Below are 15,195 nucleotides of genomic sequence, written 5' to 3' on the forward strand. Positions count from 1 at the left end.
GTAAACAAAATGTAATAAAATAAACATCGTAATGTATATTTTCAGCGTTTTCTTTATAGCAGCTTGAAAGAATACATATTGAAGGAGTAAACTCGGCCAAAATCTCAAAACTGACCACTGCATGAAAAATCGATGTTTTTGCCTGCCGTGTCTCGCCTTAATAAAAGTAAAATGAGTCACATTTGATTTAATGAAACCAGAAAGCTGTACACACCTGGCATGTGGTCTCTGTAAAAATGCCCTCTCTCTCTTAGCCTGTGTGTCACTCTTTTTTCCCCTTTTTTCTCTGCTTTTTTCTGTTAAACAGCAATGAAAAAATCTGATTCAGGTGAAATGTCAGGACGAAAGGTCCCTCCATTGAAGCCCAAACGGAGTCCAAGCACACAGCTCTCCTTTGACCCCCCGCCCCCTCGGGTCCCTCCCCCAACCACACCCCTTCCCTTCCAGAGCTCTGAGCCCTCTCCACGGGGCGAGGGTGGAGATGACGAGCCGGTTTACATTGAGATGGTGGGCCAGGTCTTCACCCGAGAGACTCATAACGCCCCGACTCCTCACCCACTCACGCCCTCCGCCACCACGCCTGATTCTGACTCAGACCAAGGAGAGGCCATTTACGAAGAGATGAAGTACCCCTTACCAGACGACAAAACTCGAGAAGCCCACCGCCGCTTGCCACTCAAACATGAGCGTATGAAGTCCTCTAAAGCATACCACTCTTCCATCATCTCGTCCTCCACCTCTTCCTCGCTTCCACGCCCCTCTTCCTCTTCTCCAGCCTGCACCTCTTCCAAGCCTAAAGCTACCGTCTCAATCTCTCACTCCTCTCCTCTGCCTTCGTCCTGCTCCTCTGCATCCTCCACTCCCGTACCTCAAGCCCTCTCCTCATCACCACACCCTCCCCGTGCTCCCACACCCTTCTTGCTGCCAGGGTCCAAGCCTGAACATGAGCCCAGCTCCAGTAAGATCCCAGCACCCTTCCCTAACTTGCTTCAACACAAGCCTCCTCTCCTAGCTTTTCCCCAGCCGGCCGCTGCCTCCAGTGGGATAGGGGCTCAACATAAGACCAGCTCGGCCAAGATCAGCGTGCAATCAGCCTCCAGCCTGCCATCATCTACCAGCACCTCCTCCAGCACAAGCTTCACCAGCACTTCCAAAGATTCCACCGGAGTTGAGAAAGAACGAGAGAAGGAGAGGAGGGAAGGACAGCTGGGACCCACACCGGGACTCAGAGCCCGCAGTCATTCCACTCCTCTTCCTCCTTCATCAAAGTCCTCTTCTCCATATTCCCACCATCATCATCATCACCACCCTCACCACAGGCCTTCCCACTATCACCATTACCGCAAGCCTGAGAAAGAGATGTCTTTAGTGGGCAAGGGGTCAGGACAGTCCTCCACCCAGACGCAAACGCAGCCTAAGGAGGGCAAGTCTGTCAGCTTCCTGCTCAAGTCCGAAAAATCTGAGAGGGAAAGGGACCGAGAGAGGGATCGTGATCGAGATCGAGAAAGAGATCGAGATCGAGATCGAGAGAGAGATCGTGATCGAGAGAGAGACCTGAGCAGCACACCATCTTCCAGTCATTCTGAGACCCCCTCCTCAAACACATACACACACACTTCTCAAACCGGCACTAGCACCACGCCAACGCCGAGTCAACCGTCATCGTCCACAGCAGCCACGCCACCTTCCTCCTCTTCTTCCTCCACTCAGCGCCCTCCATCTCGCTCTCACATGCACCGGTCTCACACCCCGCACTTGTCCCATGGCCTTCCTGCTTATAAACCTCCCCCCTCTGACAGCCCCCTGCTCTGGACCTACCCCTCAGTTGGCTTCCGCCGACCGCCTGCCTATGATAGCTTGCGCGGGGGCTTGCAGTTGCCATCCTTGCACACAGACCCCACTAAAACTGGATCTGCAGCCCAGGCATTGCAGGCCAAGGCCGGGTTCATTCCCTGGGAGAGTGCAGCTGCCTTGGGGCTCACAGAAGAACAGGCTTACTGGCCCATGCAACGAAAATTATCATTCAGTCATGGGAGCCGAGACACTGAGAGTGAGTAATGGATGTAGGGAAGGTGGAATGAGTATGAAGGATGATTATTGAGGGGGTTCTCTTTCTATTGTACTATCGTAGATGTTTAATTGTGTTTTTCTCTCTAATGCTCTGTAGAGGAAGATGGAGGTGTGTGGAATGGCAGTGCAGATGCTCTATTGAGGAGAGAGAGGGATGACCTAGCAGCCATGCGGTGTGGCGGACACTCTGGAATACCTGTGCGGGCAACAGGGAGACACAGCGAGAGCTTGGCTGGGGCGGATGGACCACCAGGGTTGAGAGGACTGATACGAGCGGGCCTGCCCTTACCCTGCCAAACCTTCCCAGCATGCCGCAATGGAGGTGAGATCCAATTGAAATGACATTAGCACAGGCTTTCTGCCATGACCTCAGTAGTTAAACTCTGGATATAGATCAAGCATGTTTAGGTTAGAGATAAAACATTTGTCGACTTAGCTCATAAACAACTGATTGAAAAGATTTAGTTGCTTTATAAGATGTAATTTGATGTTAACCAGTGTTGTGCAAGTTACTTCCAAACTGTAATACATTATACATTTCTTGTTACTGTTATTTAAAAGCAATTCTTTACCTTACAATATTACTGTCTCAGAATTGTAATGTGTTACATTACTCCTGTATTACTTTTGAGTTACTTTCACCAAAATAACTACAGAAGTAAAACTTAACATTCTAAAATGACTAGGGCTGTAACGATATGCGATATGAAACCGAAATCGCGACACTCAGATCCACGAACCTGCGTCGCGGTGTGAGAAGGCAGAATCGCGACACACCCCATCCAACTCCCATGTTATCCTTCCCGTCCAGATCCAATGCTACCACATCTTTAAATTACTATTAGCATTATTTGAAGTTAACATTATAAAATACGTAGACCTACACCACACAACTAGTTGAGGATAAATTCTTTAAATTGGGCAATTCCAGCGTTATGGACGTGACATTTGCAGTAAAAACTTGAAATATAAATTCTCAGAAAATGCATGTAATACCAATATATTGAAACGTCTGTTTATATATCCATAGGCTACTCCCTTAATAAAGGAGTCCAGACATTAGAAAAATATCAGTCTACACATGCGTTTTATATTTAATATGAGGGAAATAGGCATGCATGCAAGCGTGACACAAAAAATCTTTAACTTTTAGGTAGCAAAATATTTTTTTGTAATTCTATGAATTACACTAAGCAAACCAAAAGTAATACTACCCACCGTATGAAGAAGGGTTGGCTCTCCACAAAACATAATATATTAATTTTATTTAATTTTTCGTGTTGGCATTTATGAGGAAAAAACAATGTCACGGGCATGTCAGTTGTCAGTTACGGACATGAGCGCTCTGAAAGCGACACTAGACTGCTTTAAAACCTTCACAGAGACCTCAAACACAAAGCACAAAGCCTTTCTTTAAAGTGAATTTCGTTTCTTCGTATCTTAATTTTAATCAATGTTTCATCAACCAATTGCCATAAGAAGTAAATATAGTTGACAAGAGATAATCAGGACACGGAGGCGCCGACACGTGAACTGGACTCTCGTCTCATAAATGAACCGAAACTCAGCGCCTACTTGCCTCACAGACATGTCTACTTTTAAACAGAACAAATCAAAACAAAACAAAACAGACTGCTCTCTGCTTATGTAATCCGTATGAAATGTGCATTTCTCTCTGGCGCGTTCACTACTGCGAAGATCGTGGGTCAGCATCGTCAACTTCATCTTTGCAGCCGACACTGACACAGAAAACACTTGTTTATTAATAAACAATAAAAATGTCTCCTTTTTGACATATTCATAATCATAACTTTTGCCGGTTCTTTGTGACAGCTTTTAGGTGCTTTTATTGGCAGCGCCACCCTTACATGTTACATGAACGTGTCACCACCGCATCAAAAACATGATTGCGTGATGAAAACATGATGAAAAACACCAACTAAACATAGCCTAACTGGTTAGAAAGAAAACACAGAACAAACAGAGTAATGCGCATACGTCCATCTCGCGAATGTACAGTCTTCTTCTACCATTCTCCCATTAGCCGCTTTTCCACTGGCCAGCGCGAGCACAGAGACCAAAATCATGCCCCGCGGCACTCCTGTAAAACCTGCCCTAAACACGCCATTACTGGACTATGTCACACAATTCAAAGGTACACCAGCAAGAGGGAAATGAATTAAATAAATCGCCATTTAAATATATCAGAAGCTGTCATTTAGTCTTTATTTACAAACTTAGACACCACACGCGGCTATTGACTGACCACGAACAGGTAATAACTTACTTGCATTTTTCATTCGGTAATGTCTCGCGGTCTTGCTGTTTTTTTCCCCCCGTTTTTTTTGAACAATTAAATTTTGGGCTAAAAGTGTGTTGTAACGCAAGCGTTACTGAACATGTACAGAGTAAAATATTACTGAAAATTGATTAGTAATGCCTTACACTACTGCGTTACAGCAAAAAGTATTATGTTACTGTAATGCATTACTTTTGTAACGCGTTACTCCCAACACTGATGTTAACTCATATGGCTGCTAGGATCAGTGTGCATTGATTTGTTTGAAAAGCATCAGATTTCATTAAAGAATGATAAGATAACTATAATGTCATTGAAAATAAAGTTTTAAACCATAATGAAAAAATCCGAAAAATCATGTTACACAATTAGCTAAGCAGAACAAATATTCCTAGCTAACTAGCTGCAGTACCTGTTACAGTTATGGGATATTATTGGATATTTAAGAATTGATAACTGTATGCCACCAGTGGCTTACCGGACGGGCACGCACTGCAGGGGGGCCCCGCTTGTTGGAGGGCCCCGCAATAACCGTGCCAGGTTGCGCCGATAGACGATGATATGGTGTATTGACAATAGCCAGAGATATTGTCAAAATCATCAGCTATCGGCCTTATGAAGAGGATTTGGCATTTCAAATTACTGTATTAAATTATTATTATTACTACTACTACTTTTATTATTAAATTAATATTACAATTAATTTGCCCCACAATAATTTTATAGTGCATCACCCTATAACCAACGCGCCATGAGGAAAATAAAAGCTTAGCAAGATTAGCTTACTCATTTCAAAAACAACTTGTTTGACATAAATACTTCTCTTCTCATTTTTTCACTGCTTATGGGCCACAAGAGAAATATTAAGAAAATAAATTAAGACCGTTTTATACCATTATCAACATGTTGAAGTAGACTCAGCTCTCATCTCGTCATTATTAAATAAATGAGTAATTAAACAAGTACACTAAATCACACACCCCCCACCCCCAACCAAGGGGTGCCTCGGACTTGCCCCGCGAATTTGCCACAAATGCTGTGCCACTGTTTTCCATGATACATTCAGTGAATTGACTAAACACTTGAGCCATGCAGTATTCATGTGCATTGCACATTATGCATTTAATTCACAGTCTAACTTAGCCAAGCAATACATGCATTACACTGTGCAATGTACTTTTAAATTAAGTCAGTGTCATTTTTACAATGCAAACACACCTGCTTTCAATGCAAATGAGGTTCATTATAGAATGCAACGCATTTACAGACGTCAGCGCTATTTGCTTGCTGCAATTAATACTGTGCTATTAGTGGAAAGTAGTGTGGAAAGCAGGCTGAATTTCATTATTATCTGTAGAAACAGTTTGTGTACTGCTTCTATTCATCAAGGCAGCAATAATTCATCAAATTATGAAAACGAAGGATAAGAGTGTTATAAACGAGCACATATCCAGATGGAACTTTTAAAGAATGATTTAGGTGGCTGGATTGCAGTGGTGGCGTGTTGCTGTACAGTGCCAGCATGCACGGCAAGCATGCCAGATCATGGTGTACTGCATCCCATCCTCCACAACCTTATGGAACTGCAACATGCAAATTTCATCAGCCTTAATTTTTGTCCACGTTAGCTCTATTGCGTTATTTGCATAATTCCTTTATATGAACAATGCTATCAGCGAGCATAATTCCTTATTAGTGATATCCCCCTCCATGCTCTTGAATGCTGTCATGTACATTTTAAACATTAATTCTGCTTTCTAAAAGATGGCAATAGGAACTGATTCATGTAAGGTTAAAACTATGCGACTATTTCCATTATTAATAGTGCAAGTTAAGAATCAAGGATATGTAAACTTTTGAACGGGGTCATTTTTATGAATTGAGCTTTTTTTGTCTTGTGGACTATTTGTAAATCTTTTATGTAAATATCTTATTCAGGACAGTACTAAATAAAAAAATAACATGAATTTTGTATAATCAGATTCTGCAAGGTGTATGTAAACTTTTGAGCACGACAGTATTTTAGATTTGACTTCTTGAGACTTAACCTTGCAAAACAATAACTTGACTCTGTGTCTATGATCTTTTATAGAGTTGGGTCGCCTTGGCAGGTCTTCCTCCACTTCAGGAGTGAGACAAGCAGGGGGTGACGTTCAAAGGCAGAGCAGCCTGCCGGCCAGAGAAGCACTCAACCAGGTAACACACGCCAGCACTATTAAAGCTGTCACTAACTCCACATAAACACACTCAGAGAGTTATTATATACCTGCAGTGTTATAGTTTTCTTCAGCCCTGTTTAAACACACTCATCTGGGTAAAACTGCGATCACATTAGGTTTTGAGTATGAAATTACTTTGGACCTGCAGCCATTTCTTCTGCACAACTTCAAAGAAGGTATTTTGAAGAATGTTTTAAGTGGTTTTGTTCATACAATGAAAGTCAGTGGGGTCCAGAACAACACTTTTGTGTTCCACAGAATAAAGAAACAACTATGTTTACATGCACAACTTTTGTTTCAACTGGACTGAATTCATTCCAATTGATGAATCTGAATGTAGTGTTTACTTGAACGCTAAACATGTTATTGGGTTGATGTGCGCGTTTATGTCACAAGCTTCAAATCGGAATATATTTTTTGATATGCACGAATATACTTTCCCGCTGTTTGCGTATAAAAACCATTCTCCAGACTTAATATTTATCCATTTGTGGTCATAATTTGGAGACAATGAGTATATGAACCGTTGTGCCATGCTGCTTATATTTATCACGCAGTAAAAATGTCCCTCCCCGCGCCCAAAACCAGTTGTCTGTGGATGAGAATCCGAAGCAAGGACTGGTGGGACGTTGTCCTGATCCACTTCACAGACGCAGTAAAAGGAGAATTTTAGAATGATGGGACGCTCATTTAAATGACACTTTATTCAACAGGAAGAACAGCTCGTTCCGCGCGTTATAGCCTACGTCATTACGCTATTTCTACGTCATTGCACATGCGCAGTCCTTCAGTTTCGGGTTTCAATCCGATCAAGTGTTTACATGTCCTCTCGATCGGATTAGAAAAGGTCCAAAAGGAATAAACCACCCCTTTCAATCCGATCAAAATTTCATTCGGATCGACCTCAATCGGATCAGTTAAGATGTTTACATGAAGGCTTCTCAGTCCGATTGAGCCGTCAATCCGATTACTAACAGATTATTTGGTTGCATGTCAACGTTGCCAATGAGTAAACAGTAGCTACGTTTACATGGACTCAATCGGAATGAAATCAATACGATTGATGAATCCGAACAAGGTGTTTACATGAATGATAAATAAAGTAATCGGGTTGATGTGCGCGTTTATATGTCACAAGTTTCAAACATGTTTTGACATGCGCACACTGCACGAATATACAGAGTTTCCCGCTTTTTGCGCATAAATATTCTCCTCTATTGGTTCTTTATTTGTTTTAAACAGCAGACGTAATATTAATTCGTCTCTGGTCATAATTTAGAGCATATTAACCGTTTTGCTGTGCTGCTTATTGATCACGCAGTAAAAATGCCCCTCCCCGCGGCCAAAACCAGACGTCTGTGGATGAGAATCCAAAACAAGGACTGGTGGGACGTTGTCCAGCTTCACTTCACAGACGCGCGAGTGAAATGAGAATTTTAGAATGACGGGAAACTTATTAATATGACACTTTATTCAACAGGAAGAACAGCTCGTTCCGCGCGTCATTCGTCGTTATAGTTAACGTCATTGCACATGCGCAGTCCTTTCAGTTTAGGTTTTCAATCCGATCAAGTGTTTACATGTTCTCTCGATCGGATTACAAAAGGGATAAACCACCCCTTTCAATCCGATCGAAATTTCATTCGGATCGAGCTCATTCGGATCGATTAAGGTGTTTACATGAAGGTTTTTTAGTCCGATTGAGCCGTCAATCCGATTATAAGTGTCCATGTAAACACTTTTAATTTAGGGGTGAACTATTCCTTTAACTAATGTTAGTTTATATATCTTGAAATGCTAAATATTTATTTATATATGTTGAAAATATGTAAATAAAAGTCAGCATGAAACAGAAGTTGTGATCATGTCATCAGAGAAGAGATGATGTTGCCAGGGGGAGGGGAAATTCATCTTTTTGATCAAAGATTAAGAGGGCACATGACCTGCCAAAAAATAAAGATGTGCACTGATGAAACAATACTCCAGTTTTGATTTCATAGTGACCTTAATAAATGCTGTAAAATAAAAGATTTGTAGAATGTAGCAACAGTGTAAAGTACAAGAAGATTTACCATATTTAACTCAACAGCGGTTCTCCCAAAAATTGGGAAAAAAAGCTTGCATTTTCTGTCTGGGCCTGATTATAGTACTGTAGATGCTGTTACAATGACCTTTAATTCACCTCGTACACCAACCTGACACTCTGAGAAAGAGCTTATTTGCATATTGTGTTTTTTTTGGGGAAATTCTTTGAATTCACACCGGCTTGTTCAGCCTCAGTCGGTGTAGATACTGCAGTAATTAATTAAATTCAGTTCAACTGGTTAACATGCTTAAGTGTAATTGAAACCAAGCTTGACAGTTACGGCAGGTGATCTGAAACAAATTTCATTCCATTTTGTGCCCCTGTGGCTGCTATTCCAGACAGTCATTAGGTAAATCGCGGAGCCCATTGAGTCACCAGCATCCCCACCCAAACATGTCTGTATCTGCACTGCACTCCGCTGCAGGGTCAATGAGTGCAGAGAAAAAGGGGGATGAATACAGAGCGGGAGCGAGGCAGAGAAATGCAGCAGAGGGAAAGACAGACAGAGGGAAAGGGGGAGAAAAATGCAGCATAGAATGGAAAAACGTGGCGACAGAATGAAAGAGAGGGGACAGACACAGCACACGGGTGGAGAAAACAGGTGCAGCAGTAAGAAAGACTGTTTTTTGTCAGTCTGTGGCAGGCAGACAAACACTCTGTGAATGATCAAACTCAAACCTAGTCCCGCTGCCGGTGTCTCTCCGTGTCGGTTGGTGACAGGCTTTGATTCTGCCGTCTGACTGTCTCTGTCAGCGGTTTGTTAAAGAGCCATTTTTGGAGTTTAGTATGTTGAACGTGTGAAAAGTTACAAGGAGAATCCAGGGAGACTGTGCACATGCAAAGCAGCTTATGTTTTTTATGTGTTAACAAACAGGGATATTCCAAGTCCTATAGTTCTAGCGGTGTGTGTATGTGTGTGTTGTATTATAGACAGACTGGTGTGCAACACATGCAGGAAAGAATCTTTCATTTTCAATCTTGTTGAATGTTAGCGGCTGTACAGAAGCCTCTTCTTTTCCCCTGGTGTGCTGTTGTCTCTTGGCAAAAGTTCACATGCTGACACAGTCATAGTGTGTGTGTGTGTACACCACAGAGATTGACTCGGTGAGCTGATATGACCTTCCCACTCAGAGAAGGGGGATGGGACGGATGCTGTGAGTTGGCGCTATGCCGCTATCTGGTGGCGTTCTTTGATATAGCACAAAGCACACACCCAGAGTCCACAAAATACACACGTTAAGTGGAAAATGTGAATAAAACTAGCCAGTAACTTTATTAGTGGTTAAGGTTGAATCGTAATATCTATAGTCTGACGTGAGCGATGCCTGATGTGACTGCCATATCATAACCATTTTAATCTTAAAAAAAAGTACTATAACAATTTATTTTCTCCAGGAAATCCACAAATATATATGTATATATATATATATAAAAAATACAATTTACAATACCAAATCTCTTTCAAGGCGAGTATTAATATCTGTGGCCTACCAACTGTTTTTCTCCCCTTTATTCCTCAACCTTGGCCAAAAATTCATAATGAAAATGCATCAAACAGCAAAACAGAAACTTTTCACTGTTGTATGATATATAATCAAATATTTGCAATTTATTTGTTGTTTGTGAAACGATTTATTCAATCTAAATATATGACTAAATTTTAATCACCCCTCAATGTTGTTATCGTTAGCTAAAACTATTTTCGGTTGAAATAAACTTCATATTGAAAAAGGTGAAATAAAATATATTATAACTATCAGATGAAAACAAAAATTAGAAAAAGTTGAAGTCGAAGTACTAAAATGATTGAACTACAACAGAAAAAAAATATTAAAAAAAATTGTAAAAAGTTAATTAAACTAAAATTTAAATGAAATAATTAAAGCTCATTTAAAATATTAATAAATGCTATAACAGTTTATAAAAATCACCCTGATCGCCCTCAATGCACCTCTCGCTTTTGGCAGCCAGATGGTGTAGTAATGGCGTCTACCACTTGACATGCAAACCAGCCAAACCTTTATATCTTTATATCAAACAATCACACGACGAACCACTACATTTCATCTGCTCTGAACTATGCAAACTAAATTCATTTCAACAATGTTTCTCTCCCTTTCACCTCTCAACCATCTGTACCGTCTGCAGCTCCACTCTCTCTCGCAGGTTCAGTGTCAGGCTCCCTGCAGTCCGTCTGTGAGCCGGCAGCAGCAGTACCAGCAGCAGGTCCAGCTCCAGTTCCAGCAGCTGGCACAGCTCGCCGCGCAGGCCCAGGCTCACATCGGCACCTCCGCAGCCCCGGCCCAGCGAGACGGCAAGCTCCTGGAGGTGATCGAGAGAAAGCGCTGCCTGTGTAAGGAGATTAAGGCTCATCGCCGGCCGGATAAGAGCTTATGTAAGCAGGACAGTATGCCTATTTTACCCAGCTGGAGGAGAACGCCGGAGCCCCGCAAGACTGGAACGCCGCCCTGCCAGAGGACGCAGGCTGTGGTGTGGGACACGGCTATCTGACCAAGGTAGAGAGAGGAGAAAGGGTAGGGAATATGAAAGTCATGACTGATAGAGACGGGGGAAGTGGAAATCCTTTCTTTTTTCTTTTCTTTTTGGTGTAAAAAGACAAAATGGGAATTTCGCGAGAAATGAGAGAAGTGGCCTTTGAGTGAAGAGATTAAAATAAAAGTGGAAAAACAAAGTGAGAGCATTTTGCCAAGAGAGAATAGCATGATTTAGATTAAATCTCTCTGTAGAAGCAGGAGAAAACGTGTTCACACAGTGTTTATGTGCCATATAGATGCAGCAGCCGTAACACACACACACATTGGAGTCTGAACTCTCTCTGAGCTGCTGCAAATATAACCTGTGCTGCTGAGTTTACAACCCTTTTTGAAACGCACTGGAAACCTTTGGAGCATCGCAACGTTCGTACTCAAAATATAATCCATCAGCGAGGAGAATAGACATGCTTTTTCCTCCGAGGATCGAAGAAATTATCAAAACTTGATGCGTCAAGAGTGAAGAGACGCTGAAAGATAATAGTGGGGCTTTTCCTCATATCATAAACTCTCTGTGACTTTGGACTTGTGTGTTTTTACTGACCAGATGTACTCGGATATGCTGCTGTTTCCTGGGCATCCACTAGACTGATGTTTTTTTACATTCCAGAAGAGTGTGAGAGAGAGAGTGTGTGTGTGTGTGTGTGTGTGTGTGTGTGTGTGTGTGTGTGTGTGTGTGTGTGTGTGTGTGTGTGTGTGTGTGTGTGTGTGTGTGTGTGTGTAATGGTGAACTTTGTAGATGTATCTTTGCATCAGAGGTGTGTGAGGTTGGATGTAGAACAGAGACGAGAGGAAATTCAGACACACAGAGAACAAAATTTAAAAGAATACAGGGAAACGTCAATAAAACAAAATTCGACATACTGTATGTATACACAGATAAAAGTCAAACTCTTGCTTACACATTCAGACACGATGATGGAAACAATGATGAAGGTCTGTGTGGTACCGTCGTAGATTGTAGAAGAGATCCATTTTAAGTCTACTGCTTATTGATTGAGCGCCAATTTGCTGAGTGCAGTGATACACTGCACTGAGTGCAGTGATATTTTGTCTCTGAATCTTGAGAGAATAAGAAAAGCTGGTCAGCAGAAGTTACGTGACTTTTGTAGCAATATTCGTTAAAGCAGGAAACTGATCATTTGCCCCAGTCCAATACAAAATCATGATGGAGAAAAAAAGATAACCAATAACACTTAGGTCAGATCCACATTGCATTATTTTGCAAGGGCAAATCAACTGTTGAAATTCACTTGATGAAACTAGCGACCAGTAAGATCACCGGGTGAGCTTCATTACAAAAACCATCATAGGAAAGAGAGTGAGGACCAATGCACAGGCTGCTTTAACACAAGGTGTCATTGTACTCACCTAAAAACTACCATATTTATGCATCTGTTTACATTTAATCTGTATCTGAGCATATGCGGAGCTAACATCCAACTGTATTTTTCAGTCCTTTTGGCAGAATAGTCTCATGTGTCAGTCAACTGGGGTTTGATAAGATAGAGTGACATATATAAAAGGTCTTTGTCTTTGTAAGATTGAGCAATCCAGTCACCCTGTCTCTTAGACAATAAAACAACAAAAACACAACTTTCCACACTGTCCAGTGCTCATGCACACATGCATATACACACAAACGCACACACTCGCAGCGCCTTATTGGGAAAAATGAACATGCAGGGGCGCTCCTCAGACCGACGTTGGAACTTTCCGCACAAAACAAAGCGACCCACATGATATCGAGATTAAACAAGAAAAAAATACACAAGTGTTCAAATCTGTAAAATAAACATGTACAACTGTATTGATTATGTAGCAATTATTTCCACTTTCATACTTGTAATCAATAAATATATTGTAGCATATAATGTATAAAAGTACAAGGTGTTTAATTGTTTTATAAAGAAATTTAGTAGTTTTATCTGTGGCTACCTGTCTACACTGTACTGAATGGACCGCTGAAAGGCGAACCCTCTCTACTAAAGGCACAGTCTCAGACACTCACAAACACACACCAATGTTTTTACAGCTAGTGTCATGCAAGTCCCTTTAAGCAACTTAAGTCTGATCTCACTCATACCCCACCTGGCTCGTTGGAATATCAGTTGGATATTTTTGAAGTACTTCTGCTGCTATATTGAATTTCTACTTTTGCTTACATATCCCTCACTGCTGTTGTTTCATTTCTCTTGTTCGTTCTTTTGAGTGCTCTATGATTTTTGTTTAGTTTTTTTGGGGGGAGAACATGCTAAGGAGTTTTGGGGAGGTGGATCCTTTTGTAACTGTTGGCAATTGAACGTTTCTCAGTTGTTGTTGTTGTGGTTGTATTTAAAAGTTGTTGTTATTTTTTGAATAGTTAACAGCACCAACCTGTACAGTTCTCACCCTGGCAACACTACTGTAAATGTGATGGCAATGTTGCAGTGATGTTGCCAAGGGTTTGACATGCTGTCACCGCGACACCGGGGTTTCACTGCACCATGTCTTTATCAAACAGTACGGCGGACCACAGTAGAGGAGGGCTGGTGCAATGCATGCTGGGAATTCTTGACAGATTCCCTTAAAGATTCAGTTCAAGGTTGGGCTGCGTCCCAGTCTTTATAAATTGTGCCCAGTTTGTACTTCAGATATACTAAATAATCACCTAGTGGCAATTTATTAAGATGAAAAGGGTAACTTAAGTATTATTGGGTAAACTAGTTTACAGAAACTGTCGGCTTTGCGTGTCTACATAAACGGTGGCCATATTATGAGTGCCATAATATATTGGTATGGTAAGATACGGTGTACCTTGGAAATCACTGTAGTGCTATATTTGCATTGATATCGTCATGAAATAAATTTTATATGATGAACATAGCATCACGTGTGCGAGTAACAGTGTGTGTGTGTGTGTGTGTGTGTGTGTGTGTGTGTGTGTGTGTGTGTGTGTGTGTGTGTGTGTGTGTGTGTGTGTGTGTGAGAGAGAGAGAGAGAGAGAGTAAAAGAAACTGTTGAAACCCACATGGCTTTAATGTCTTCTTGTCCTGCAGTCTACTCATGATACGATCAATTGGATATCTGCTATCACAGTCTGATGTGCTAATGTTTTTATTCATTCATTCACTCTCTCTTCATCCTGACCTTCTAGGCTTGTTGTTTCAGCATCCAGTTTCACTGTGGGCAGTTGTTCCTTACTCAAGTGTCAGCATCATGAACACAAGGTGCTGTAACAACAACAGTCTGTTGCAGAAATGTGTGGACTTGCTGTTCACTAATGCCCTGTATCAAAGATGCAGCTCTCATACAACGGTCTCCTGTATAAGATATTGTTGGCCCTGATCTGCCATCTGTCTCCTGAACTTCATTACACACGTTGTTTGACTTTTTTTGATATAACAGATGCATCAAGAGTGCAAGATTTAGACTTCTGAAGCTGGACTTCTGAAGTATTGGATTTATATACGTAATGATTTGCTGTCCAAAGCATCAGAAATATTAAGTAGCCAATATAGTTAGATAAAAAGAATGCTTGGCCACTTCCCAGTACTTTTTTTGTTTCCCTGCATTAGGAAAAATGGTACTGCTTAATTCTGCACTGTAAAATTGGGATGTTAGAACAAAAAAAAAAAAAATGAAACCAAGAGTTTGAATGTTTGGTCACACTTTAGATTAGGGTTCAATTCTCACTATTAACTATGACTTTTGCCTTAATAAACTCCTACTAACTGCTTATTAATAGTTAGTAAGGTAGTTGTTAAGTTTTGGTATTGGGTAAGATTAAGGGATGTAGAATAAGGTCATGCAGAATAAGGCATTAATATGTGCTTTATAAGCATTAGTAAACAGCCAATATCCTATTAATATGCATGCTAATAAGCAACTAGTTATTAGTGAGAATTGGACCCTAATTTTTAATTACATATTATTAATTCTTTATATAATTTATTATTTTAAAATAAATCTCTTACTGAACGTAAAATG

At 41.1% G+C, this 15,195-nt stretch overlaps 1 protein-coding gene across 1 annotated transcript in view; it reads left to right on the top strand.

The window, feature by feature from the left end:
- The window catches only part of nyap1 (neuronal tyrosine phosphorylated phosphoinositide-3-kinase adaptor 1), a 37,440-nt gene extending 23,355 nt beyond the window's left edge, over positions 1-14,085 (top strand). Inside the window, exons 4-7 of the mRNA XM_084415084.1 lie at positions 308-2,050; positions 2,168-2,392; positions 6,462-6,565; positions 10,823-14,085. Coding sequence (XP_084271210.1) covers positions 308-2,050; positions 2,168-2,392; positions 6,462-6,565; positions 10,823-11,185 — 2,435 coding nt within the window. The 3' untranslated portion in view covers positions 11,186-14,085. The remainder of the gene's footprint in view (positions 1-307; positions 2,051-2,167; positions 2,393-6,461; positions 6,566-10,822) is intronic.
- The last annotated feature ends 1,110 nt before the right edge of the window (positions 14,086-15,195 follow it).

Source organism: Rutilus rutilus (genome assembly GCF_951802725.1).
Source record: "Rutilus rutilus genome assembly, chromosome: 7".
In the NCBI taxonomy this organism is placed as follows: domain Eukaryota; kingdom Metazoa; phylum Chordata; class Actinopteri; order Cypriniformes; family Leuciscidae; genus Rutilus; species Rutilus rutilus.